The sequence below is a fragment of the Prionailurus bengalensis genome, chromosome B4 (assembly GCF_016509475.1).
Source record: "Prionailurus bengalensis isolate Pbe53 chromosome B4, Fcat_Pben_1.1_paternal_pri, whole genome shotgun sequence".
NCBI classification, from domain to species: domain Eukaryota; kingdom Metazoa; phylum Chordata; class Mammalia; order Carnivora; family Felidae; genus Prionailurus; species Prionailurus bengalensis.
In genome coordinates this window covers 131,873,598-131,901,375 of record NC_057358.1, presented here as the reverse complement: position 1 = coordinate 131,901,375, position 27,778 = coordinate 131,873,598, and the positions used below count along the sequence as shown (strand labels likewise).

Here is a 27,778-nt window from a genome sequence, read left to right as displayed (position 1 = left end):
CCCTTGAAGTGCGGGTGTGAGCGGCTTGGGGTAGAGAAGAGGCCAGAGAACGGCGATGCCCAGTGGTACGTTTGGCCTCAGGGGCTGGGTCTGTCGGGGAGGGTTGTGGGGGAGGGCACCCCCGCAGCTCCGGCCCCTCTAACTTGGACAGGGCCCAATGTGGGCAGGCGGGAGGGCGGGGGTCCCCCCATAGCCAGGGGTCCCTGCGGGGCCTGGGGAAAGCTCGGCCCGGAGGAGGAGGTGACCTAAGGGAACGGTCCATCCACGCGTGCCCACCAGCCCACGGCTCACGGGGGTAAATAATTGAAGGGCAGGTCACACGAACCTGCCCGCGTCACAGGATGCCTTCCCCCCGGGTCTGGTTACGCCCCAGATCACATTCTGACATCCCTGGCTGGTGAATAATTAAGCTGCCACCTCCCCGGCCACCGCCGGCAGGCCCTCACCTCCGTGCTACTCTGTAGGATTCTTCACTCCCTTAGAGCAGTGGGCACTGGAGGGGACTGACCCTCGGCGCTCCCGACCCTGCCAGCACCCCCAGCCTCCTGCTCAGCACCTGGGTCGAAGCCCACTCCATGGCCCCCGAGATGGACCAGTTCTACAGGTCCACCATGGCCATCTACAAGGTGAGCGTGTGTGTGTGGCTGGGGGCCCGGGGCCCGAACATCCGTTCCCAGGGCTGGAGGGTGGAGGGTGTGCGTGGGCGCAGCATGGTCTGTGAACCAGTCTGCCTTGTGGGCATGACATGGGGATCCCTGGGCGCAGCCAGCCTTCTCACCTCTTCCCCAGACGCGGCCCACCGGCCATCAGGGTCTGGGCACATGCAGACCGAAGGCCCCCCACCCCAGCCCCAACCTGAGGCTCGCAGGGTGGGGGTTTGTCCACACAGTTACCCAGGGAGCGACAGGCCTGCTGAGACAGCACTCCTAGATGCCGGACAAGGCAGGACAGGACCCAGGGTGGCCAGAGGTGGGATAGGGGGGCTGGAGAGCCACCTGGCCCACGACTGGAGAGTCCCTCTCTGTCTGTCTCTATCTTCCCGTCTCTGTCTGTCTCTCCTTTCTGAACCCCTCACTCAAATTTTCTGCTTCACTCCAGAGAGGTTACTGTAGTCTGCATAGACTTTTATTGAGCACCTACTGTGTACAAGACCCTTTCACAGATAAGCCTCATGGCACCCTGCCTGTAGGATAGAAAATAATCACCCCAAATGATAGATGAGAAAACCGAGGCCAGCAGGGTTAAACAGCTTGTTCAAGGTCACCAGAGATCCCAAAGAGGCTGCTGGGATTTGAACCAAGACCCAAGTCTTAAGTCCATGCCCAGCGCCCTTTCCACCATGGAGGGTACTCTCCTGCCGGCCATGGCCTGAGGTAGCCTATGACCCAGCCACAGCCTTGCTCCCGAGGGGCTCTTCTTTGGGAAGGGCAAGATCTGCCCTTGCCCGTGAGGTGACTGTCGGCCGCCTGTGTGTTCAGCCCAGCGGGGCCTGGACCCAGGGCAGGGTTGAGCCACACCCAGCTGGGGGCCCACAATGGACCACAGCCTTCAACCCAGTGGGAGGAGGAGAACCTTCCAGGCGCATTGTCCTGGGAACAAGTTCCTGCCGGGGCAGGCGTGTGAGCCCAAGGGATGGCCTCTGAGGCCCCTGCAGCAGAGTCAGGATCCTGGGTGACTCCGCATTTCTAGATGGGTTCCCCTAGGGTCGGGCTTCTCTCTGGGTCCGGGGGTGCCCTGCTTCTGAGGCCCAGTGACTTGCCTCCCTGCCCATCAACGTTTCTTCCTCTCCCAATCTATCCCCCATCACCCCTTACCCTCCGGCTCCAGAGTATCATGGAGCAGTTTAACCCTGCCCTGGAGAACCTGGTGTACCTCGGGAACAACTACCTCCGGGCCTTCCATGGTAAGTGCCCAGCCCAGGGCACCCAGCCCCTCGGCCGTCACTGCCTGCACCCGCCTGGTCCCTCCGTGCACTGGTGTCCCCACCCATATTCTCTGCACCCCACAGCACACACTCAGCTCAGGCTCAGCCCTACACACTCCTGTCCACCACCCTCACCCCCATACCCCCACACCCTCCTCTGCCCACTTCTTAAGTGCCCTCAGGATGCTCCCAGAGACGCAGAGCCAGGCCCTGGTGGCCGACACAGCCCCAGCCACACACACAGTGATGCTATAGGTCGCCTTGATGCTATCCATGGAGCCCGCTGCGACACCCAAGCCCTCCCTGCCGTTTCGGACCTCAGAGTCAAAGCCTGCTTCCCCCCCGCCCCCACCCCCAGAAATCTCAGCCCACCCCTACCCTGTGCATCCGAACTGGTCTTCCACACAGGTACACGCAGGTGCCTACGCCCCTGCCCATGACAAACCCCCGGATGTCCGGCTCAGCACCGATCCCTGTGCTCGGTGCATCCGCCCTGGGCCCTGCCTCCGTGGGGGGTGGGGGGGAAGCCCACCACCCCCCTCCACACCCGCTTTCTCCCCTGGCCGCCGCCGCCTGTCCTCACGCACCACCCAGGACACCCCTCCCTGTCACGGACGCCTGTGGCAGACCCCACAGTGTCCCCTCCACGTGCCCTGTCAGGAGAGGTCTCCAGAGGATGGAGATCGGAGGGGCGGGGGGGGGGAGGGGGCTGGATCCGGACCCATCCCCCATCCCCACGCAGCTCTGTCCGAGGCGGCTGAGGTCTACTTCAACGCCATCCAGAAGATCGGGGAGCAGGCCTTGCAGAGCTCCACCTCGCAGATCCTGGGTGAGGCGCTCCCCCTCCCACTACACCCCCCACTCTCGCTTGGGCCTGGGGGCGCTCTCCTCCTAGCCCTGCCTCCACCCCAGGCCTCCTCCTGCCGTCTGGGCCCCTCTGTCTCCCTCCTGCCGTCCCTCAGGCCCGAGGCCTGCCTCGCCCACCGTCCTGAGATCGCGGGGAGCGTGGCCGCTATGTTCTTGCCCTTCCAGGAAATCTCCCCAAGACGCAGGCCTTGCGGCCATGGCCCAGACTCCTTGGAGCCCAAGCCCCTCCCCACCACTCCCTGCAGGGCTGTTCCGGGGCTGGGACAGGCACTGCCACCCTCCCAGAGCCATCTGGGAACTCCCTGGACTTTGGTCCCCAAATCCAGCCTCTGGCAGCCCCCTGTAGCAGCTTCTAGCAGGAGGAGGGGTGGGCGGGGCCGGCCGCCCCACTGAAGCTGCCGCTCCCCCTGCCTCCAGGGGAGATCCTGGTGCAGATGTCAGATACCCAGCGGCACTTGAACTCCGACCTGGAGGTGGTGGTGAGTATCAGGCTGCTCGGCCTGGAGGAGACTGGGCTGTGTTCCAAGGAAGACCGGGGTCCCGACCTCCCACATCCTTTCTCAGGGAGGACCCCCTGGGACCCTTAGCGACACACGAGCACTGCCCTTCTGGGCACCCGCCAGCGCCAGGCTGTGCTGGGCGTGTTTATCTGCCATATGTTGTGCAAGCCTCCAGCAACCCTGGGAGGCAGGAACTACTTCCATCTCTATTTTACAAAGGAGGAAACTGAGTCTCGGAGATCCAGTCCCTTGCCCCAAATTCCAGAGTGAGTGGAGGAGCTGGGGAGAGAAAGGACCACTGCCCGGGTGCATCCGGCCAGGCCCTGCCCCCTCCCTGGCTCCGCGGCCCCTCCCTCCATGCCCCCAAGAGAGTAGCCAAGCACTTGACCTTGTCATGCCCATGAGGAAAGCCCTTCCACCCCCGGTCACCCACAGAACCAAACCCAGTCTTCTCGGTGAGGGATTCCAGGCCCTGCTGAGCCAGCAGTCTCCCCGTGACGCCCCCCCACCCCATCACAGCCCAGCACCCCAAAGAGCTGCCCTCTGCAGACGCGGCCTGGTGCCCTCACCGCGGGGCTATCTTCATGCTGTGCTGTCAGCCTAGAACCACCCCTACCCTTGGCGGCCGGCACCTTCCTGAGCCTCCCTTGACCCCTGGGCGCATTCATCACTTCCCCCTCTGGACTCCCAACGCTGCTTTTATCCGTTCTTAGCACGTGGTGGTTAAGAAAGCGAGCTCTGTAGCCGGAGCACCTGGGTTCAAAGCCCAGCGCCACCCATCATCGGCTCGTGACCTTGGACAAGACTCTCTGCACTTGGGCTTATCTGTGTGTGAAACGAAAACGACCATAAAAACCGCTGGCAGGATTCTTGTGAGGCCTAAGCGACTTCCTGTGGCCTGGCACCCACCTGTAGCCCTCCGTGCGTCTCCGCGGTGACGATTAGGGGCAGAATCTATCACCCCGTCTCTATCTCTGCGGGGACTCGGATCCCTGCAAGGGCTGGGCCGGAGCGTGGCACCAAGCAGGGCTTTGCCCAGTCTGGACAGAAAGAGCGAGCTTTGAAAAGGGGGTGCGGCCTGGCCGCAAGGAGAGGAGGCCAGAGGGCATTCCCAGAGGGGGCCGGCGGGCTAGGCGCGTGTGTGGCGGGCAGAAGTGAGCCAACGATGGGGAGCCGGGGCGGAGCAAGAGAGGACCTGATGGTGAGGGGTCTCGGAAAGCTCGGGAGGAAATGTCAGCTCATTGCCACAGCACGCGGCTCTCAAATGTGGGGTGGGGGCCGGGAACCGCTGGAAGTCAGGGTGCTCTTTGGGGGAACGCCGTAAAAACACTCAGCAGTTTGGTCACTATGTCAAAATGGGGAACGACGTCACGAGCAGAGAACACGCATCCTGCACAGGAGGAAACCCTGGTCCTGGGCGCCCGTCTGGCGGCCACCCGCAGGCTGGGAGCCCAGCCGTCCCCCTTCCTGGGGCTCAGGACGGGAGTTACAGAGCCCACCTCGTGCGGGGAGCCGGTGACTTCCGATTCTCGGGTTTGATGGCTCTCCGTGTCACTTGTGGCACGTCTGGGCTGGCTAGGGACAAGTGTCATCCAGGGCCTCTCTGTAAGGAGAGCTGCCCTCTCTGGGTACCAGTGTCTTGGCTGTGACAGCCAGGCAGGGCCTTCGGCCAGAACCGTACCAGACCCAGGACGCCAGAGGCCGCCTCCCCCTCGGGCTCATTCACTCGACAGCCATTTGCTGCCGGGTGCCAGGCACTGTTCAGGCACTGGGGAGACCCTTGCCTTCCCCAAGAGAGGAGACGGACAAAACCCTAGACTAGCAAGTGACAGCTTAGATGCAAAATGTGCTCTGGAGGAAAGAGCAGGGAAGGCAGATAGCAAGTGTTGGAGGGCTCCAATTAAAAAAAAAATTTTTTTTTTAATGTTTATGACAGAGAGAGAGAGAGAGAGAGAGAGCATGAGTGGGGGAAGGGCAGAGAGGGAGAGGGAGACACAGAATCACAGAATCAGAAGCAGGCTCCAGACTCTGAGTTGTCAGCAGAGAGCCTGACACGGGGCTCGAACCCACGAACCTTGAGATCATGACCTGAGCCGAAGTCAGACGCTCAACTGACTGAGCCACCCAGGCGCCCCCAGTATCATAGACTTCAACACATTTGATGTATTTGAGTCCTCTGTGATTATTGTCTTTGGCAAAGTTGAAAATGTCCCCTCTTTGGCCAGTAGAAGCTTCTTCAGTCTGGCTCCTGACTCTTTTGGGCACAACCCTACTGGTTTTGGTAGCTTGCTGGGTGTCTTGCTTTGCTCAGCCTCTTCTGGTATTACACCAGCATCTCCTTTGTTCCTGGTCTTCATCAAGAATCCTGATTCTCGGGGCGCCTGGCTGGCTCGGTCGGTTGAGCGTCCTACTGTGGCTCAGGTCATGATCTCACGGTTTGTGAGTTCAAGCCCCGCGACGGGCTCTCTGCTGTCAGCTCGGAGCCCACTTCTGATCCTCTGTCTATCTGTCGGTCTGCCTCTCTCTCTTTCAAAAATTAACATTAAAAAAAAAATCCTGATTCTCAAGGATACAGACAAGGAAAGCATTCAAATATCCCAGTTGCCTTCTGGCATGGAATGTTGAGTGTTGCTGTTGAAAGGTCTCATCGTCTATTTTTTCCCATCGTAAATCACTTACTTTTTTAACCTAGATGCCCGAAAGATTTCTTTTCTGTTTCTTAAGTTCAGTAATTTGTCTAGATGTGTCTTGATGTTGATCAGTCTGGGTCAATATGATCAGTTATATGATATACTTTTTCAATATGTAGTTTTAAATATATATTTTTTAAATTTTAGGCATCTTTTTTTTAAATTTTAGGCAGTTGTCTGGAATCCCGGTTTTTAGAATATTTTTGTTCTCTGTCTTTGCCTTTCTTCTTCAGGGACTCCTATTATCTGTATGTTAGATCTCCATAGCTTATCTTCAATATCTGTTTCTTCCTCTTGGCTATTTTTACTTCTTTCTTCATTTCTTTTTTTTCTCCTCCACTTCCAGATATTATGATTTAATACCTAGACCCCGAATGGAGTCCGTAATAGAAGTCCTATCATAGTTGTATATGTATACACAATAATATATATTATCATATATAATATAATATATATTATATGTTATTGTACATATGAATATAAATACACTATATATGATATAATATATGTTAAATATATAATATCAGCTTGAAATTCACCTTTTTTAAAAGTTTATTTATATATTTTGAGAGAGAGAGAACGAGCAGGGGAGGGGCAGAGAGAGAGGAAGAGAGAGAGAAAATCCCAAGCAGGCTCTGCACTGTCAGCACAGAGCCCCATGCTGGGCTTGAACTGATGAACCATGAGATAATGACCTGAGCCGAAGCCAAGAATCAGACGCTTAACCAACTGACCCACCTAGGCATCCCAAAATTCACCCCCTTAAAGTGCACGATTTAGAAGTTTTTAATGTACTCACGGAGTTTTGAAACCATCCCCACTACCTAATTTTAGGACATTTTTGTCACCCCCTTCCCCAAAACACCATTCCCATTGGCAGTCACTCTCATTTCTTCACTTGTCCTTAAAAAAAAAAAAAAAAAAAAAAAGGTTTCTGGGTGGCTCCATCGGTTAAGCATCTGACTCTTGATTTCAGCTCAGGTCATGATCTCACGGGTTTGTGAGATCGAGTCCTGAGGCGTCAGCCTCCACGCTTCAGTGTGAAGCCTGCTTAGGATTCTTCCTTTCTCCCTCTTTCTCTGCCTCTCTCTCTCTCTCTCAAAATAAAGAAATAAGCTTTTTAAAAGAATTTTAAAAAGTCTTCCTCCTCTTCGGCAACCACTTTCTGATTTCTATCTCTAGAGATTCATTTTGCCTGTTGTTGGACTTCATACGAAGGGAATCGTACATGAGTACCCCTCTGCATCCCACCTCGTTCCCTCGGTGAATTTCACGGGCATGGCTGCTTTGTTGTTTGATTGCTTAGTATTCCACTGAACGAATATACCACAATGTGTTTATCTGGTTTTTCCGTTGATGGTTGTTGGGGTTGTTTCCAGTTTGCGATTATTGTGAAGAGGGCTGCTGCGAACACTCTTATACAAGTCTTTTGTGGATATACATTTTCATTCCTCTTGGGAAAATACCTGGGGGCAAACTCTGTGGGTTTCAGGGTTGACATATATTTAGCACTAATAAGAAATCGTCAAAGAGCTCTCCCAAGCTCTTGTGCTAAGCTGCACCCCTGCCAGCAATGTTTGAAAGCTGCTGCTGTTCTAGGCATTTGCCAGCATTGGATGTTGTCAGCCTTTTTATTTTAGCCATTCTAGACGGTATGGAATGGTACTTTATTGCGGTTTCATTTTGCATTTGCCAGTGACTGAAGACTTTTAACAGGCTTACCAGATATTTGTATATCTTGTCTCATGAAGTGTTTGCTTAGTACTTTGCCCATTTATCAGGTTATACTTACTGTTGACTTATAGGAGTTCTTTGTATAGTCAAGATCTGAGTCCTTTGTCAGGTATATGCATGGTGCATAATTTTTTGCCCAACCTATAGCTTGTCTATTCATTTTCTAAATAGTGTCTTTGATGAACAGAAAGTTAGATTTTTGGGAAGCCCAATTTGGCTATTTTATGGTTTTCATTTTACAAAAGGTGGAATCTGTTTAAACTCAGTAAACTACCTTACAGTTCATGAGTCAATGCTATGGCAACAGCAAACACCAAAAAGAACACCTGTCTCTACTAACTTGACAATTTTAAGAAATGGCTTGTGCTCAAGAAATCGTTGCCTACCCCTTTGGCAAAGATATCCTAAGTATTCTTGTAGAAGCTGTATATTCTGGGCTTTATGTTTATTTCTATGACCCACCCTAAATTTGCTTTTGTGTATGAAGTGACATAGAGTCAGGGTTCTTTTTCCCCCTGTATAGACATTTGAGTGTTCCAGCACCGTTTCAAAAAGACTTTGCTTTCCCATTGAAGTCACTTGGTGTCTTAGTCAAAAAATTTTTTGTTGTATATGTGTGGGTGTATTTCTGAGCTCTCTACTCTGTTCCGCTGATATATATTTGTCTATCCTTACAACCATACCACACTGTACTAATTGTTATTGCTTTATAGTGAGTCTTAAAAATCAAGTAGTCTAAGAATTTTGTTATTCTTTCTCAAAATTATTTTGGACATTCAACAATGTTTGCATTTACATATTTAGAATCAGCTTGTCAATTCAAGAAAGTCTGCTGGAATTTTGAGAGGGATTGCATTAATCCATAAATTAATGGTCATCTTAATATTGAGACTTCTGATCCATGAACATGGTATACTTCTCCATTTATTCATTTCTCATAGTAACACCCTGTCATTTTCAGGGTAGCAGTCTTGCACATCTTTTGATAGATTTATTCCTACGTGTTTGATTTTTTTAGCCATTATAATTGGAATTTTTAATGTTTACTTATTTATTTTGAGGGGGCAAGAGCATGTGCATGCACACACACCAGTGGGGGAGGGGCAGAAAGAGGGGAGGGAGAATCCCAAGTAGGCTCCTCACTGTCAGCACAGAGCCTGATGTGGGGCACGATCTCATGAACCTTGAGATCATGACCTGAGCTGAAAGCAAGAGTCAGACATTTAACTGACTGAGCCACCCAGGCATTCCCACAGTTGGAATTTTTCAATTTCAGTCTCCAATTGTTCATTGTTTGACATTATTTTAGTAGGATCGCTCTGGCTCCTATACTAAGAATAAAAGATCGGGGCGCCTGGATGGCTCAGTCGGTTAAGTGACCGACTTCGGCTCAGGTCACGATCTCGCGGTCCATGAGTTCGAGCCGCGCGTCGGGCTCTGTGCCGACAGCTCAGAGCCTGACGCCTGCTTCGGATTCTGTGCCTCCCCCTCTCTCTGCCCCTCCCCCGCTCATGCTCTGTCTCTCTCTGTCTCAAAAAATAAAATAAAAACATTAAAAAAAAATTATCAGCAGTGGAGGACAAAAGCAAAAGCAGGAAGACCAGTTTGGAGGCTGTTGCAATAATCTCGGGGAGGATTGAAATAACTTGGGAAAGTGGCAGCACTGGTAGTGTTGAGAAGAAATCAGATTGAATGTAGAGCTAATAAGACTTTCTGATGGAGTAGACGTCAGTTGTAAAAGAAAAGGGAACGTCAGAGTAACTTCAAGGTGTTGTCCTGATCAACTGGAAAGTGGAGTCGCCATTAGCCGATGTGGGAAATATTGAGTGTGGAGCAAGCAGTTTGGGTGGAGGGGAGAGATCAGGGACTCGGCTTTAGATATGATAAGTTTGCGATGCTTATCAGAAAACCAAATGGAGATGTGGACATCAGTTGTATGTATGAGTTTGGGGTCAAGATCTAGGTTCGGTTGTTCGTCTGGGAGTCGTGAACACATGGACAGATGAGCTCATGGAGGTAGTGGGTGTAGGAAGGGAAGGGAAGAGGCTCTGGGAGATCAGGCGATGAGGGGGAATCAGCGGGACAGACAAGAGGCAGTGAGGGTGGCGAGTGGGAGTGGAGGTTAGGGAGTGTGAGGAAAACCAGGAGAGGGCGGTGGGCCGGAAGCCAAGGAAGGAAGGTGTTTCGGGAGGAGGGAATGGTCAACTGTGTCAGATGATGACCACAGGACGAGTCAGATGAGTCCTGACAGCTGGCTTTGCACTGTGGAGTGTCAGTGATTTCAACAAGGACATTCTTGTTGGCATGGTGGGGCACAGACCGACTGGAGGGGCTTCCCGAGCAAACGAGAGGGCAGGAGTGGGATCAGCTCACAGGGACAATTCTTTCAGGGGGTTTTCCTGTGTAGGCGACAAAAAGATCTCTTGTAAGTCACTGAAAGAAGTCAATACATAGAGCTTACAGTGCGTGTTTTCTACAGTGGATCTGCTCTCAGCTTCTGTACTGAGGTGCTCACAGGACCCGGTAATGAAGGATATGCCGGGAGAGGAAACCCTGGGAAGGGCAGTCTCTTTTCTGACCTGCTGGGAATCTGACCTGCCCGGGGTTGATGACTTCCTTGTTTCAGAAGCCACCTGCTAATAGTCCTATGGTTTCCCCATAACAAGAGCTCAAAGTTCACATCAGTTATCAACCTCTTAATAGATTCGTTTCTTCTGGAGCCTGACAAAGACTTTCCATTAACCCATTGGTGCTCGGGCCCCATCTTAATGGGACATCCTGGGTCTGTGCCCTCTACCCCTTCGGTGATCACAGCCAAACTGTGGCAATGGGAAGAATTACAATCCAGCCGCCATACGTGGCAGGAGTGACATCTGATCACATGCAAGCTTAGCTTATTCACAGCGACGTCTCCCAGGTGAGAGTGGGAAAGGCAAACAGAATTAGGAGGCAGGGAAAGGCCCCCAACTTGTCTCCTGCACTGACAGCAAGAGCCCTTTGATCTGTATTTTAAGAACATTTTAAAAGAGCTCCTGCACTGAGGCCTCCTTGGGGAGACCGCTCCCAGCCACCCAGGGCCCTCAGCTGGGGGCAGGCTGCACAGCCTCCCTTGCCTACCTTTGTGACAGTCCTGCTTCCCCCCATCCCCTACCCCCCTGCACGGCTCAGCCTGCCAGCGCGGAGGTAATTCAGGCGGAGCCGCCGCGTCCATTCTGTCGGGTTTGTGCATTGCAGATATTTTCTGTGGCCTTCGGCGTGGTTCAAGTTCGTCTCCAGGTACCACTCATCCACTTTATTAGTGCTCTGCTTACAAAGTTGCCGGGCTTTTTGAAGGTCTGCTCCAACCCCGCATCTCCCCCAAGCCCCATTGTTTATTTTGGGCGATTTGTGCAGATTTTCAAGAACATACGCTCGGAGTTCAAGCACAAGTCTTAGACTGCCCGGTCAGGGGGAAGCAGAGCCCGGGGAGGGGCAAGTGAGGCGCCCCGAGGGCTCCACTGGGAGGTCCCGCAGTGCAGGTTGAGGTGGCTCACTTCCTTACTTCCTGGATCCAGCAGATAAGGGCAGAAACGTGGACTTGGTGCCACTCATAACACTGACCCCCTTCCCCCCCCCCCACACTCACCAGCAGCCACAACTCAGGGTTCAAGGCGTGGCCAGTCCCGAGGGGGCCACACTCAAGCTCCCCTACAGACCAGCCGTTACCAGGGTTTCAGAAACAATTATGGGAGGGAAAACAATGTAAATTTTGCAACTTGAAAAAAAAAGTTGGTTTATCTATTTATTTTGAGAGAGAGAGCGAGCGAGGGCGGGGGAGGGGCAGAGAGAAAGGGAGAGAGAGAGAGAGAATCCCAAGCAGGCTCCGCACTGTCAGCGCAGAGCCCGACGCAAGGCTCGAACTCACGAACCATGAAATCATGAGTCAGACATTAAACGACTGAGCCACCCAGGGGCCCGTAAAACTTACAACTTTTATACTTGGCTGGTTTTCCCCGCATACGAGGAGAAGATTACCAGCATTCTCTTTCTGGGCAGTGCCCTGCCCCAAGGGACAGAGCGCCCACAGCACAGCGTGGGGACCCCTGTGGCAGCAGGCGACATCCACTGAGGGTTCTTGAGCAGGTGCTGCTGAGGGGAGAGGGTGTGCAGACAAGGCTGAGCAGAGACGGGAGTGGCTGCAGGGTGGGGGAATGTGCCGGGTGACCACCAAGGCCCACAGCGTCAAAGATCTTCAGGTTCATAAAGCTCAACCTTCAAGAGCATCCGGCCGAAACTTCCCTGTTATAGATAGGGAAACAGGCCCAGAGAGGGGCAGCATCTTGTCCAAAGTTACAGAGCAAACTGGAGGCTGAACTACTAGAATGCAGGTTTTCTGAGCCTGAGCCCAGTAGCTTTCCTGGCCACGCAGGCGGTCAGCCGCCTCCGTCCCACCTGTCACGCGAACCGGCCACCCCTCAGTGAAGACCTCTCAACAGCTGTGAGCGCTTTCCCTGGGTCGGGCCCTGCCCACGGTGCTGGGGACACGGAGATGGGTCAGCCGACGTTCGTGCCCACAGCGGCTCGCTGCATCTCCAAAGGGGCTGTGACCAGGGGCGCAGGAAGAAATCTGGCCTATGGCCCGAAGAATGAAAAGTAAACGAACAAACGTATACACGTTCCAGAAAGAAAACGGGAGAGCGGGGGATTCCGCTGGGGAAGTCGGGGAGGCCTCCTGGCAGAGGGGGCAGGGAAGCTGGTATTTCAAGTTGGATAGCACATTCCAGGCAGAGGGTACCGCATGACCAAAGCACAGACTGAGTCTAAGAACCAGAAGACGTTGCTACGCGTATCGGACCGTGTGTTGCGACCCAGTTACCGCACTAAGTGTTTCGCATTTTTCACCATTCAATCCTCCCTCCCTCCGGGTGCTTTTATTATGACCGTGTCTCTGACGATTGGGCAGGTGGCTGGGGTGTGAGGAACGCGGTGGGCTGTATTAGACTGGGCGGTGCGAGGGATGCTGGGGTCTGGAAGGATCGGGGCCACCCTGCCCACCCCCACCCTGTACTCCACGCAGGTGCAGACATTCCACGGAGATCTGCTGCAACACATGGAAAAGAACACGAAGCTGGACGTGCAGTTCATCAAAGTAAGTCTGGCCACCCACCTTGGCCGCCCCCCCAGCCCATCACAGGCAAGACCACCCCTCCCCATTTGATGGATGAGCACACCGAGGCCTGCGCTGGGTATCGACTGGCCCCAGGCTGTACGTGTTCCCAGCTGAGCCCCCGCCCCCCCTCTCTCCACACCACCCAAGGACAGCCGCCAGCACTATGAGATCGAATACCGCCACCGAGCCGCCAACCTGGAGAAGTACATGTCTGAGCTGTGGCGCATGGAGCGCAAGAGGGACAAGAATGCGCGGGAGATGAAGGTGCGTGGGCTGGGGGGCCAAGCCGGGCTCTGGGGGGGACGCCCTGACATCCCCTTCCCCCCCGCCACCCAGGTCCCCCGCCCAGCATCAGCCCAACTCTAGGAGGGCCACTTGCCATGCCCTCTGCCGTGAGCAAAGCCAGAGCGCTCAGCCAGCCCCTGGCGGCTGGGCACCACCGGCCCTCCGGGGCCACCCTCAGCGCTGCTCCCTGTGCTGTCACGTCCTGGCCCTCCCCAGGCCTCCCGCCTTCCACTTCACTGAGAAAACCCGAAGGCCCTCAACCATGCTGCTTCTTGATCTCGGTAGCGCAGGTCCCCGCCATCCCCCGCTCCCTCCTGCCCCCCCCCCCCCCCCCGCTAGGCCTGGCCCTCCTCCCCAGCTCGGGGGCCCTGGCCCTGTCCCTCTGTCTCCAAGACCTCTATCTCCTTTCCTGTCTCCTCTTCTATCTCCTTTATTTTTTCTTGTAATGTTTATTTATTTATGTTTCGAGAGAGACACAGAGCAAGCAGGGGAGGGGCAGAGAGAAAGGGAGAGCGAGAATCTCAAGCAGGCTCCGCAAAGTCAGCACAGAGTCCAGCGCGGGGCTCGATCCCACGACCCCGGGATCATGACCTGAGGGGAAATCAAGAGCTGGACGCTCATCCCACTGAGCCACCCAGGCGCCCCCAGTCTTCTGGCTCCTTCAATAGGCTCTTACCTCTCCTCTTCAGAATCTTCCCTCCCAAGTAAGGGCTTATGAATCAACTCATTCACATTTTCTTAAACCAACCTCCCCGGGCCCCACTCCATGCTTGGCCCGGTGCCTGGAAAGAGGCACGGCCGTGAGGAGTTCCCCGGGCCGGGCGGACACAGAGCACGAGGGTGCCCATGAGAGGTGGGCCTGGGAGCCAGGATGGACTGGGCGCTCCAGGGAGGGCCACCAGGAGGAGGTGGTTCAGGAAGGACAGGGGGGCTTCGGACAGCTGGCACTGGGGGGAGGTGGGATGTGGCAGACACCCACCCGCTGCCTCCTGCTAGAACCCGCTTCTCCCCCAGGAGAGCGTGAACCGGCTGCACGCACAGATGCAGGCCTTCATGTCCGAGAGCCAGCGGGCAGCTGAGCTGGAAGAGAAGCGGCGTTATCGTTTCCTGGCTGAGAAGCACCTGCTGCTTTCCAACACCTTCCTGCATTTTTTTGGCCGGGTGAGCGGGGGCCGGGGCCGGGCTTAATGGGGGGGCCTTCCTCGGGTCTGTGCTCTCTGTGAGCTGGCTACCCCCAGAGAGTCCCCTGCCTTTGCCTCCCTTCCTTCCTTCCCCTCTGTAGATATTTATTTTATTCGTTTACTCTCCCCATCTATTTCTTTGTTTGTTTCTATGTTGATTTGTGTCATCAGCTATTCATTCATTGATTCCTTCGTTCCTGACTTTGCTTATTCTCACACTCATTCACTAATTCACGCCCTTCTTCGTTCACGTAGGAACCGTTCACTTTCTCATTCCTGCTTGCAGATACTATTTGCAAATTCATTAATTCATGGGCGTATTGAGTTATTGCCTATAATTTTATCGTATTATTTAAATCCTCTGTGCTCTTGCTCTGTTCTGTCTGCTAGACCGATCAGAGAGTCTTTCGTTTTTCACCGGATTTCTTTTTTTTAAAAATATTTACTTATTTATTTTAATGTTTATTTCTTCTTTTTTTAAAAAAAAATTTTTTTAATGTTTATTTATGTCTGAGACAGAGAGAGACAGAGGATGAGCAGGGGAGGGGCAGAGAGAGAGGGAGACACAGAGTCCGAAGCAGGCTCCAGGCTCCGAGCTGTCAGCACCGAGCCGGCTGCGGGGCTTGAACTCACAAACCGTACGGTCATGACCTGAGCGGGAGTCAGACGCTTAACCGACCGACCGAGCCACCCAGGCGCCCCTTTCATTGGATTTCTAGTGGATTTTGCTTTCCATATTCAGCTGCCCTGTTGATAAGTGCTGTTGGGTTTATAACTATCTAATCTTCTCTGTAAATATTACCAGTTATGTATTTAAGGCCTCTCAGAATCTAGTCTGATGCTTTTCATTTCATTTTGCCTGAGATTAAAATTACCCTCCTTTCTCTTCTGTTCTCTTTTTTTTTTTTTTTAATTTTTTTTTCAACATTTATTTATTTTGGGGACAGAGAGAGACAGAGCATGAACGGGGGAGGGGCAGAGAGAGAGGGAGACACAGAATCGGAAACAGGCTCCAGGCTCCGAGCCATCAGCCCAGAGCCCGACGCGGGGCTCGAACTCCCGGACCGCGAGATCGTGACCTGGCCGAAGCCGGCCGCTTCACCGACTGCGCCACCCAGGCGCCCCGCCTTCTCCCCTTTATTAGTTTGCAAATCCTACTGTCCTTTTCATCTCTACTCACGATGGCCTCACTTTGTGACCCTCATGGTAATCGATATTCATCTATTATCTTTTCCAAAATATACGGACACGCCCCCCCCCCCCCCCCCCGCCCCGCCGCCGCCGCCACTACTCTGTCCATCGAGCACCCTCCCCAGCCCTTAAGATAAGGCCTTGGGAAGAATTTTCCTGCCCTCCCCGGCACTCTAAGATGTGGCCTGACGCCTCCCTTCATCCTCCCCAACTCCGGCTCTTGGTTTTGCCAAAAACCTTCGGGCTCTCATTCGTCATTTCTTTGCATCGTGACCCACGTGACCAGATACACCGCTCGCCACTGTTTGCATTCCTTTCCGTTCCCGCCGTCTTGAGGTCTCTGTCCCGATTAACTGAACACGTTCTGCAGACACGTCGTCTGAATCCGTGCACAGCTGCCAATGTCTCACTTTTACCCTGACTGCCGGGTGGCACGTTAGCTGGTTACAGGACTCCAGAGCTGTGGCCCTTTTCTCCTGTGGCCCAAGATGATGTTCCTCCGGCTTCTAGCGCTCCGTGTTGCGGATGCTAAGTCGGGTGCTGGTCTGTGTCCTGGCTCTTTCTCTGGATGCTTGGAGATTTTCTTGGTGTCCTTGGGACTCAGAAACTTGTCTGGTTACCCATAGACGAGGGCCTGTCCGTGTCCCTCCCTCTGCGGGCTCAGGCCTATATTCAGGTCAGGGGAGCTATTTGCTCTTCTGGTTCCTAAATTATTAGCTCTCCGCCGCCATTCCTTTTCCTCCTTCTGGAACTCCACATCTACGACCCCTCCCCCCCCCCCATGTGTTCATCTCTTCTTGGTCTGTATTTTGAGATCTCTCTCCCCTTGACTTGTCAGGCAACTGATGGTGTCCTCAACAGGACTGCTCTCTCTTAGAGTTCATCTGTTCACTGTGTTATTTTTTTTTTAGGTTTATTCGTTTATTGAGGGAGAGAGAGTGAGGATGAATGAGCGGGGGAGGGACAGAGAGAGAAGGAGAGGAAGAGAATTCCAAGCAGGCGCCCCGCTCCGAGCTGAGCCTGACGCGGGGCTTGATCTCACAACCGTGAGATCGTGACCTGAGCCGAAGTCAAGAGTCGGACGCTTCACTGACTGAGCCCCCCAGGCGCCCCCGTTCATCCGTTGAATTTTAAAGCTTACAGTCCTGACCTTTGTCTGGGTAGGAAGGTGTTTGCTATGCAGCAAAGGCTCCGGTCAAGATCTTGTTAAGCTTGTCACCCCTGCTTTCAGCTGCCTGGGTGGTCTGCTGGGTCCTCCTCCCTGACCACTGGGTCCTCTTAGGTACCTTGTTTCTTTCCTTTGCCTCCTCATGGTCCTCTTCCCATTCTGAGGTGAGCTGCAAGGGCTCAGGCAGAGGTACTGACAAATGTGGGGGGAGGGGGCAGTGGAGCCATCTCGACCCCAGTGGGACCCCATCTCTAACTCAGGTCTTCCTGTTGCAAATCAGCTCTCACTCAGCCTCAGGAATAGGGATTAATGTAGCCTACCCATGTGGAGAACCCCCGCAGACAGGGCTGCCGGGGAAGGTTGCGCAGGTCGTGCACTGCACAAGGGTACCTGGTTGAGAGTAGGAGCTATGCTCTACCCTCAAAACTCAACACACTCGTGCAGACTGTGTTTTCCTGGAGAAAGGAGCACTTTCTTTCTTTCTTTCTTTCTTTCTTTCTTGACATTTTTATTTTATTTTATTTTTATTTTGTATTTAATTTTATTTTTTTTAACTTACATCCAAATTGGTCAGCAACAATGATTTCAGGAGTAGATTCCTTAATGCCCCTTACTCATTTAGCCCGCCCCCCCCAACCCCTCCAGTAACCCTCTGTTTGTTCTCCATATTTAAGAGCCTCTTGTGTTTTGTCCGGGAGCACTTCAGGCCCCTGCCAGCCCAGCACTGGTCAAAGTTCTGTCCTGCTGTCTTCTCTAGGTTCAACAGGGGCTGATGCGTCACAGTTCCTACCCACCTGGCCTGGTCTAGCTATTGACCCCTCTGGGGGCGGGGGGTGGCTGGTGGGATGTACAGAAGGAGGTGCCAAGGATGATCTTTCCACCATGCCTTCATAAATTGATGACCTTGTCCTTGCATTTTCCAATATCGTTTGTTCTTTCATTTATGTATTTTTTTTAAAGTGGGGAAGGAGCAGAGAGAGAGAGAGAGAGAGACAGGGAGAGAGAGAGAATCCCAAGAAGGCTCTGAGCCGCCAGTGCGGAGCCTGATGCAGGGCTCGAACTCACGAACCGCGAGATCATGACCTGAGCTGAAGCCGGATGCTTAACCGACTGAGCCACCCGGGTGCCCCTCATTCACGTATTTAATAAATTTTTTTTTTTAATTTTTTTTTTCAACGTTTATTTATTTTTGGGACAGAGAGAGACAGAGCATGAACGGGGGAGGGGCAGAGAGAGAGGGAGACACAGAATTGGAAACAGGCTCCAGGCTCTGAGCCATCGGCCCAGAGCCCGACGCGGGGCTCGAACTCGCGGACTGCGAGATCGTGACCTGGCTGAAGTCGAACGCTTAACCGACTGCGCCACCCAGGCGCCCCAATAAATATTTTTAAAGCCCCGCTGTGTCTATGAAGTAGAGGCTCTGTCTCTATTTCCATCTGGGTCCCTGACCCACCCACCCAGGCAGCTTCTCTATTCCTGATGCCCCCAACAGGGCTCCTCCCCCCGCACCACCACCCCCCGCCCCGCCCCAGCCTCATCCCTCTGTCCAATGCTTCCGATTTCTGTGCATTCTTATTTCGTTTCTATTTCTCTTTCTTCGTAGTCTTGTTCAGTTTCCCAGCCTCTGCGCCCCGGCTGCAGACCTAGCAAGTGATTTCACTTCTCTGAGTCTCATTTCTCCTCTGGCAAAAAAAGGAAATAATCCCCTCTTCACAAGGTTGATGTAATGATGTAAGTTGCATGCAAAGGAGCCCAGTGGAATTAGGTTCTCCCGGCCCCTGCTCTCTCCCCTCCAAAGATGAAAACAAAAGCTGCCCTTCAGGAGATCTGTCTGCTTGCAGTCGGCTGCCCCCCACAGCCGGCAGCAGACTCCCGCCTCCCCGCCTCAGCCAAGCCCCTTCCCCAGTCTCTGAACCCAGGGACCCCCTGGTGCTGAGCAGAGGTGGGAGACACTGTCCCCACAGCCAGCCCCAAGCTCAGGGCTCAGCCTTCTCCCCCTGCCCCTCCTCTCTCCCACGGACTGGGGTTCCATTCCAGAATTGTTTTACCTTCTTTTAAATGGTCTTCTTGAGACCTAACCCACACAGCACGTAATTCATGAATCATGCGATCCGTGGTCCCCTGTGACGGGCTCCTCTCACGAAGCTTCGCGCTTTTGAGATTCATCAAGGTTGTGGCAGGAATCAGTACATCATTCCTTTTTTACGATTTTTTTTTTTAAAGTTCATCTATTTATTTTGAGAGAGAAAGAAAGAGAGAGAGAAAAAACATGAACAGGGAAGGGCAGAGAGAGAGAAGGAAAGAAAGAATCCCGAGCAGGCTCCACGCTGTCCGCACAGAGCCCCACACGGGGGCTCGAACTCACAACCCGTGAGATCGTGACCTGAGCCGAAATCAAGAGTCGGACGCTCAGCCGGCGGAGCCACCCAGGCGCCCCGGTACATCATTCCTTTTTATTGCCAAATAACATTTCACGGTCTGGATAGACCACATTTTATTTATCCATTCATCCGTGGATGGATATCTGGGTCGTTTCTACTTTGCGGCTATTAGAAATAATGCCAGCGGGGATATAAGTGAAAGTTTTTGCGGGGACATGTTTTCACTCCTCGCGGCTCTAGGGGATAGATTTGCTAAGGATGTGGGGTAGGTATCGTGTTGCTCTATCCAGCTGGTTTTTAGGACACACAAGATCTAACTCCCGAAGATAGTCAAACATACGTGTTTACCTGTCACTCTGTCTATAAACAGAAGGCACAAGATTTGGAACAAGATTGAAAGAATGATGAGGGGGCGCCCGGGTGGCTCAGTCGGTTGAGCATCCGGCTTCGGCTCAGGTCACGATCTCACCGGTCGCGGGTTCGAGCCCCGCGTCGGGCTCTGTGCCGACAGCTCGGAGCCTGGAGCCTGCTTCGGATTCTGCGTCCCCTCCCTCTCTCTCCGCCCCACCCCTGCTTCTGCTCTGTCTCTCTCTGTCTTTCAAAAATGAATACACATAAAAAAAAAAAAAATTTTTTTTTTTAAAAGAAAGAATGATGAGGGCCTGAGCGCAGCAAGCGGTCATTCTCACGCGCCTCCCGTGACCAACCCTGGCTGAGTCTGCGTCTGGTCAATAGCATGCCTCTCGGCCCACCTCGCCCTTTCGGGCTTCTCCGGGCGCGTCACAGTTGTGCGAGCGTATCTCCAGGATACGTTCCTAGGAATGGAATTGGCGAGCCCAGGGATGTAGGCATTCGTTGTGCCAGTTTACCCTTCTGCCAGCAAAATAGGAGATCCTCTTTTCCTCGATGACAGCGTGACGCCAAACGTGTCCCTCTTTGCCAGGCAGCGAGGTAAAAATGGTCTCTCCGGACGTGGTTTCATTTCATCCTCGTCTTACAAGTGAGACTGATACCTTTTCGTGTTCCAGAGCCATCGGACGCCCTTCACTGTGCTATCAGCATCGTTTCCTCCATTTTTCTTATTAGTTTCTCGGAGCTCTTTATATGTTACTGAGATTAGAGCTTCCTTGGTGATGAGAGGCACATGTCTTCCCAGTTTGTCATTTATCGCTTGACTTCGCTTATTGTAGGTTTTGCCGGGCTTAAAAAAATGATCTTGACTTAACCAAATGTATCCGCCTTTTCTAGCATGGGGGGGGGGGGTCCGTATCATACTTAGACTGGCTCTCCCACTCCATCCCTGTTTTGGAAATCCCCCCACGGTCTCTTTATGCTTTTGAAAGCCTGTGCGGTGTTTCTTCCCGACCCCTGGCTACGCCACCCGGAGGCAGGGCTGACGAAAGCCAGTAAAATTCTGCGCTGTCCAGGCTGGGACTTGGTCCCGGGACCTTTCCTCCCAGAACGCCCTAGCACCCGTGACAAGACAACGGAGGGGCTGTCCACCTAGTGACCCGCTGGCCACTTGCTCCTGTGACGGAGTCGCTGCTGTTTGGCTGCCCGAGATCCCCATGAGGTTTTCAGGAGCGGATTCCTTAGTGCCCCTTCCCCATGGAGCCCCTCCCCCCTCCCACGACCCCTCCAGGACCCCTCAGTTTGTTCTCCATATTTAGGAGTCTCTTCTGTTTGGTCCCCCTCCCTGTTTTTATATTATTTTTGCTTCCCTTCCCTTATGTGCATCTGTTTTGTCTCTTAAAGCCCTCATAGGAGTGAAGTCATAGGATTTTTGTCTTTCTCTGACTAATTTCACTTCGCATAATACCCTCCAGTTCCATCCACGTAGTTGCAAATGGCAAGATTTCATTCTTTTTGATTGCTGAGTAATACTCCATTGTGTGTGTGTGTGTGTGTGTGCACCACATCTTCTTTATCCATTCATCCATCGATGGACATTTGGGCTCTTTCCATACTTTGGCTATTGTCGATAGTGCTGCTATAAACATGGGGGTGCCTGTGTCCCCTCGAAACAGCCCCCCTGTATCCCGTGGATAAATTCCTAGTAGCGCAATTGCTGGGTCACAGGGTAGTTCTATTTTTAGTTTTTTGAGGAACCTCCATACTGTTTTCCAGAGCGGCTGCACCAGCTTGCATTCCCACGGGGAGACCTTTGTAACGGAAGAGAGCACGGTGTTTCGATCATACCTGGGATTTAATTTATAGAAGTGACTGAGTGACAGCACAGAGAGGTCAAGGCCATTGAAAGACGCGATGGTGTGAATAATTTCACTGGGCTCTGGACTCTAGGGGTTGCAGCTAACTGTCTGGCACCTGCTCTGGGGTGATTGAAGTCAGGGGAAATACTGGCTTGGTGTGTGTTAGATAAGGGAGGTGGTTAGGGATGTGGGTTTTGGACCGGTTGTTTTGCATACGTGCTTACTGGGAAGTTGCTTACTATCTCTAGGAATTATCAGGCCCCGGGAGGGACAATCTGGGCAGGATTAACAAAGCCCCGGGGATGTCAACACGTAAAATACAGAAAATTAACAAAATGATGTTTTTTTTATGTTTACTTATTTCTGAGACAGAGAGAGACAGAGCACGAGTGGGGGAGGGTAGAGAGAGAGGGAGACACCGAATCCTATGCAGGCCCCAGGCTCGGAGCTGTCAGCACAGAGCCCGACGCGGGGCTCGAACTCACCAACCGTGAGATCATGACCTGAGCTGAAGTCGGTCGCTCAACCAACTGAGCCACCCAAGCGCCCCCTAAAAAAATGATTAATGCACACAGCAGGTCTGACATTTAAAGCCCTCTCACCCCAGGTTGTTATGAATTGCGGGGTCAACTGCTGAGTTTCCTGTCCTTGAAAGTATTCAAACAGTTAGATGCCTATGTACCAGGGGCACTAGGGGTGCTTACGTAGACCAAAAGGAATAGACTGGAAAAACTGTATTTGAAGGGCCTCTTTTTAGAAACCCACTCAAACTGGCTTACCCAGGAGAGCTATTTATCCCTTTGGTTAGTTTATCCCTTTAGTTCAAGGGGTTCAGGTATGGCTGGATCTAGGAGCACACGTGTGATTGGAAATTTGCCACGTTGGCTTCCCTCCATTTGGCGACCCCGATGGGGTGACCCCGCCGCCATCTCTGGCTCCTTCCCGCTTGACGATCCCGTCATCCACAGCTTGCAGGGCCCGAGTTCCCAGGCCTAGGGTGTCACTTTTGAGTCCCCAGCTCCGATCTGGCTGACCCCGGTGTCCCCCCCCCCTCCCCGCACGCGGCCAGGCCCGGAGCACGCTCCAGAACCGCGTGCTGCTGTGGAAGGAGCAGTCGGAGGCCAGCCGCAGCCCGTCGCGCGCCCACTCCCCCGGCCTGCTGGGCCCCGTGCTGGGGCCGCCCTACCCCTCGGGCCGCCTGACGCCCACCCGCCTGGACATGGTGAGGCCCTGGGCGCCCCCGCCGCTGTTCGCGCCCCCGCCGATCCCCGCACCCGCCACGGCGCCCTGGGGCCCGAGGCCCCCCCCATGGAGCCCCCTGCCCCCCAGGCTCCCCGTCTACGCAGCGCCCCTGGGCCGGCCTTTCCTCCCCGGCGCGGCCTCGGCGCCCCCGTGGTGGCTGGGCCGCAGGCCCCAGAACCCCTACGCCGACGTCTGGGACTGGGGGTGGGGGCTGGACTAGGGCGCCGCGGCCCACCCCTCCCCTCCCCTCCCCGCCCCACCCTCCCCTGCCCGTCTCCCCTCGCAGCCCCAGCGGCCGCTCGCGGAGTTCAGCTCCCCGCGCAGCCGGCACGGCTCCGGCTCCTACGGCCCCGGCCCCGAGCCCGCCGCCGAGGCGAGGTCCGCGTCCCAGCTGGAGCCAGACCGCCGGTCGCTGCCCCGGACGCCGTCCGCCTGTGAGTGGCCCCGGCGCCCCGGAGCGCAGAGGGAGGGCCGGGGACGCGGGGGCCGGGAAGGGGCCCGGATCGCGGGGGAGAACCCGCCACCCACGCGCCGCCGCGCTCTCCCCGCCCCCGGCAGCCTCGCTCTACGCCGGCAGCACCCAGCGCTCGCGCTCCAACTCCTTCGGCGAGCGCCCGGGCGGCGGCGGCGGCGGCGGCGGCGGCGGCGGCGGGGGCGCCCGGAGAGTCCGCGCCCTCGTCTCCCACTCGGAGGGCGCCAACCACACGCTGCTGCGCTTCTCGGCCGGAGACGTCGTGGAGGTGTTAGTGCCAGAGGCCCAGAACGGCTGGCTCTACGGCAAGCTGGAGGGCTCGTCCACGTGAGTGGGCGCCCTCGGGGCGCAGGGGAGGGGGGTGGAAGGAGGCCCCCCGCCCACCGCCCCGCAGGCGTCCTCGCCCCGCAACCTCCAGCCCCAGGGCGGTAGACGGTTCTCCCCTTCTCCCGCGCGGCGCTCCGTGTCCTCACCCAGGCCAAGGGGGTAGGAAGAGCCTCCCTGACGAGTACAGGGCGGTGGGCCTCGAGAGGAACGAACGGGAAGGTTCTCTCTTGGCGCTGAAGAAGGCTGCAGCAACCCCACTGCCTGAGCACTTACTGTGGGGGCAACAGGGCGGCCCCTCTTTACCCGGAGCGCAGCAGGCCGTGGCCCCCCGGGGCCAGGCCCAGAGGCCAAGCTGGGACCGAGCAGACCGACAGGCCCAGTGGGGCGGTCGCGTGCCGTGCAGATCCTTAAAGAAGGCAAATTGGGGGTCGGTTTCGACGCCCGTGAATGGAAGCGGGGAGGTGGGGAAGTGCTCTGTGGTCGCCTCGAGCCTGGAGGAGAGCAGGTGTTGGCGGCCAGAAAAGAGAGTGTGCCAGGATTACTCTTTCTACCAAAGAAAAAGGGAAGGTGGGGGCTTGCTGGAGCCAGGCAGTGACCCCCCACGGGGCCTTACGGAGACGGTGTGGTGCCCACTCGTGCGTGCAGGGAGAGAAGGGAGGAAGGAGGGCAAGGATAGTGGCCTGAGTGAATGAATGGAGGCTTAGAGGGAGGAGTCAGCAGGTGCACGTCAAGGTGCTTGCAAGAGGATGCACGGATGTGGGGTGCCTACGCAGACTGAGGGGTGAGTGGGGAAGCGTGTGAACGGGCTGGTAGACGGGCAGGCAGGTGGAGACGGATTAGGGACTGGCGGTCGGTGGGTGGCTGCCCACGTGGATCCTGGATGCGGGAGGCAGGGTGGGATGATGGACGGATGGAGGGGCGGAGGCCCGGGGGCTACTGGATCAAGAACGGAAGGCTGTGCTGGCGACGTAGGGAGATGGCTACAACCACCAGGGTTGGAAACCCCTGCTTCGTGGACCCGCCCAAGTCCCCACAACAGGCGTGTAGCAGACTGCCCCCCGGGGACCTGAGTGTCAAACCACCGGGGGCCGGTGCTCTCCATCCACGTTCCCGGGACATTTTGCCGTTCCCTCTGTGCCTCACAGGTCAGGGAAGAAGGTGGCAAGTTTTGTCCGTAGGCACTTTACGGTGAAGGCGGAAGCAAAACGCGTGGAAAATGCTTCTGGTCTGTCAGTTTGAGGTGAAATAGCTCCTAGTCACCTTCAGGCGAGAGCGCTGTTGGTTGGGTCTGGAGGTCTAAGGTGGCTTTTTGTGGAGAACGCTTTCCAGAGTGCTTGCAAGAATCCGCTGGGCTCCGTGGGGTCTGAAAAAGCTAAGGAATGTCGCGCGAAGTGCCTCTCCCCGAACCCTGGCTGTTTGGGGGGGGGGGGGCGGTGATGAGCCTCCAGCCAGGCACGGACTCTAAGGGCAGGGCGCCCGGGGTCCCCGGAACCAGGGTTCTAGGGTGGAGGGAAGGGGCAGGGCTGAGGAGGAAAGGGCACTGGCTGGTATTAGGCACCTTAGGCTCGAGTGTACCCCAGTGTACCCCTGGCTGGTACAGTTGCCCGTGATCCCCGGGCCCCCCACCCTGTCCCCTGTCCCCTGGTAATCATCCGTCTGTGGGCCTGTTGGCCAGGCCGGGGGCCTCCGGGGAGCAGGAAGTGTGTCGGGCTCTCTGTGGGCCCTCGCGTGGTGGGTACTCGGCGAGTAGCCAATGAAGCCGGTCACCACGTGTCCTCGGACATGTCGCTCTCCTCCTTGGACTTGCAGCTCCCCCCAAGGTGACCTAGCCCCTGGCGGGACATGAAGCTGGACAGCTGGGCTTGAAGGTGGAGAAAGGTCTCCCGGAGGGGATTCAATGAGTTACTCTGGGCACAGCCTTTCGAGCAAGGCCTGGCACACAGCGCTGCCCAGGAACTGCCCTCGGAAGCGTTCTTTTGGGCACGGTTGTTGGGCCTTCTGCCTATGGGACCCTCTGCCTCCACCCCGCAGGAGCGGCTGGTTCCCCGAGGCCTATGTGAAGCCTTTGGAGGAGGTGCCTGTGAACCCCACGAACCCCTTGACCCCAGTGACCTCCATGAACCTGATGAACCCTATGAATGAGCTACCTTCCAGGTACCTGGGTGGTGGGAGGTGGGGCGGGGGTGGGGACTTCAGGGGGAGCGGCCCCACCCCCCAGGGGGACATCTGTGAGTGGCAGTCCTGAGTGCACCCAGCCTCCTTCGGTCCCCGGAGGAAGGGGACCCTCACCTCCCCACATGCCAGAGTCACTGCGTTCGTCCCTCTGCCTCCAAGCCCTGTGGCCTTCCCCCCACCCCCTGCAAGGGAAGAAGCTGTAGGATGCTGAGGGGCCCAGCAAGATCAGGGGGTGGGGGAAGCAGCAGGGGCCTGACGCCTGACCCCCTGCCCGTCCCTCCTTGCTCTGGACTCAGATCCTACCCCCTCCGGGGCAGCCACAGCCTTGATGACCTCCTGGGCCGGCCGGGCAACTCTACAGCACCCTCGGAGTACTGGGACGGCCAATCCCGCTCCCGAACCCCGAGCCGGATACCGAGCCGCGCCCCCAGCCCTGCACCTCCGCCCTTGCCTAGTAGCCGCCGAAGCAGCGTGGGCAGCATGGGGGTGGCGAGTGACGTCAAGGTGAGCCCCCTCCCCCCTCCCCCCCAGCCAGTCCCCAGCCCTGGGCTCATCCAGCAGGCTGGGAGACTGGAGACCGGGTGACCCTCCCTGCTTTGCCACTGGCTGGCTGGAGGGGGGCCCTCCCTCCCCAGCCTCAGTTTGCCTAATCTGCAGGGAGGTGTGGGATAGACTTCTGAGCCTGGGGCAGAGGGTGGGGGGAAAACATTCCTCTCAGGGCCTGGAGCCCCCGTGGTCCTGCTGGGAGCCCTGGAAAAGGCCCGTCCTTCCCACCTCCCGGGAGAGGCAAGACCAGCGTCCTGGGTCGGACGGAGCCAGGGCTGGGGCTGGCTGGGCAGGACCGGGGGTGGGGGGTGGGGGTGCAGGGAGAGCAGCTGGTGCCCTGGCCCAGAGGCTTCTCAAGTCTGAAACCCACAGAATTCTGAGCTTCGGAATGCCCGGGCCTGATTTCCCCGAAGCCTGGCCTGCGGGGGCCTCTGGTCTAGTCGTCTGCCTTCCTGGAATGGGGAGTTGCAGGGGTGGGGGCTCACTTGCCCCTTTCCCCCCCTAAACCTGGCCTTTCCTCCACCCTCACTGCAGAAACTTATGTCCTCGGAACAGCACCCTCCAGAGCTCTTCCCTCGGTGAGTCCTAGGATGGGAGTTGGGGGGGCGGCGTGGGGGTGGGGGCTCGGCAGGGGTTCTGGGGAGGGGGGAGGTGAGGCAGGGGTGAGAGGTGACCAGTGGGGGCAAGAGGTCGGGGCGGACATGGCTCAGGCACCTGGCGACCTTCCTTGGAGCCAGACCCAGCTGGGCGGCGGGGGTGGGGGGGGTGGGGAGGGCCCCTCTCACCCCGACCTCTCCCCTCGCAGGGGCACAAACCCCTTTGCCACCGTAAAGCTGCGGCCCACAGTCACCAACGACCGCTCAGCGCCCCTCATCCGCTGAGGCGCCCTCCTCCATCCGGGGTCTGAGCTCGTCCCCACACCTGCCCAGGGGCTGTCGGGAGCTGGGGGCAGCATCAGAAGCGACAGCGGTGGACCCAAGAAGCCGGGGCTCTGGAACTGGGGGTGGCTGCCCCTCCCGGGGGACTGACCTGGGGTCTGGGACCTTCAAAGTAAAGCAGGCAGAATGGGGGACAGGACAGTCTCTTCCCCTCCAAGGGCCCCAGGACTCTCCCTGGGGGCCTGCCTCGTGCACCCCACCCCCTTTCCCCTTCTCTGCCCCAGGAGGGAGGAGCCCCGCACACCCCCTTCCCCACCCCCCCATACGTCCTCTTGTTTAACTTTTGTAAACGGGGAGAAATAAAGCAAGGAGACACAGCAGCAGGACTGGCGGTGTCGAACTGGGGGGACAGGTGGGGGCTGGGGCATGGAAGCCTCCCACTGGAGGACGGTGTCCAGGAGGTCCTGAAGGTCACTAGGAGTTCCCCGAGAGGACTCGCTCGCTCACAGCCCTTTACATCCCTCTTTTTTTTTTTTTTTTAAGTTTGTTTATTTTGTGAGAGAGCGAGTGAGGGAGGGGCAAAGAGAGAGGGAGACAGAGAATCCCAGCGCAGAGCCCGATGCGGGGCTTGAACCCACGAAACGTGAGATCGTGACCTGAACCGACAAGAATCGGCCGCTCAGCAGACTGAGCCCCCGCCCCGGGCACCTGTCCCATCCCTCATTTTAAGCAAATCTTTAGGTCTGCCCTGAAACCCTCAGGGTCTATCCACCCAGCTCTGGCCCAGTCCCTTTGCTGCTGTGGTGGCCTCTCCAGAGGCGGAGGGGTGGCAGTGGCCAAGGTCCAGGACCACCAGCA

The 27,778-nt window shown here is 55.9% G+C and overlaps 1 protein-coding gene across 1 annotated transcript; it reads left to right on the top strand.

The window, feature by feature from the left end:
- The first annotated feature begins 236 nt into the window (after window positions 1–236).
- BAIAP2L2 (BAR/IMD domain containing adaptor protein 2 like 2) lies at window positions 237–27,300 on the top strand. The gene is made up of 14 exons (XM_043562559.1): window positions 237–626; window positions 1,828–1,903; window positions 2,667–2,753; window positions 3,209–3,270; window positions 12,772–12,843; window positions 13,012–13,128; window positions 14,164–14,310; window positions 22,350–22,502; window positions 22,809–22,956; window positions 23,081–23,321; window positions 25,353–25,475; window positions 25,793–26,000; window positions 26,577–26,620; window positions 26,848–27,300. Exons 1-14 carry the CDS (start codon window positions 576–578, stop codon window positions 26,921–26,923), a joined length of 1,605 nt encoding a protein of 534 aa, XP_043418494.1. The 5' UTR covers window positions 237–575; the 3' UTR covers window positions 26,924–27,300.
- Window positions 27,301–27,778: the final 478 nt, after the last annotated feature.

Coding starts and splice junctions, on each gene's coding strand:
- BAIAP2L2 (XM_043562559.1), top strand. CDS start 576: ATGGCCCCCGAGATGGACCAGTTCTACAGGTCCACCATGGCCATCTAC. Junction 12,844..13,011: donor TGGACGTGCAGTTCATCAAA/GTAAGTCTGGCC, acceptor ACACCACCCAAG/GACAGCCGCCAGCACTATGA. Junction 23,322..25,352: donor AAGCTGGAGGGCTCGTCCAC/GTGAGTGGGCGC, acceptor TCCACCCCGCAG/GAGCGGCTGGTTCCCCGAGG.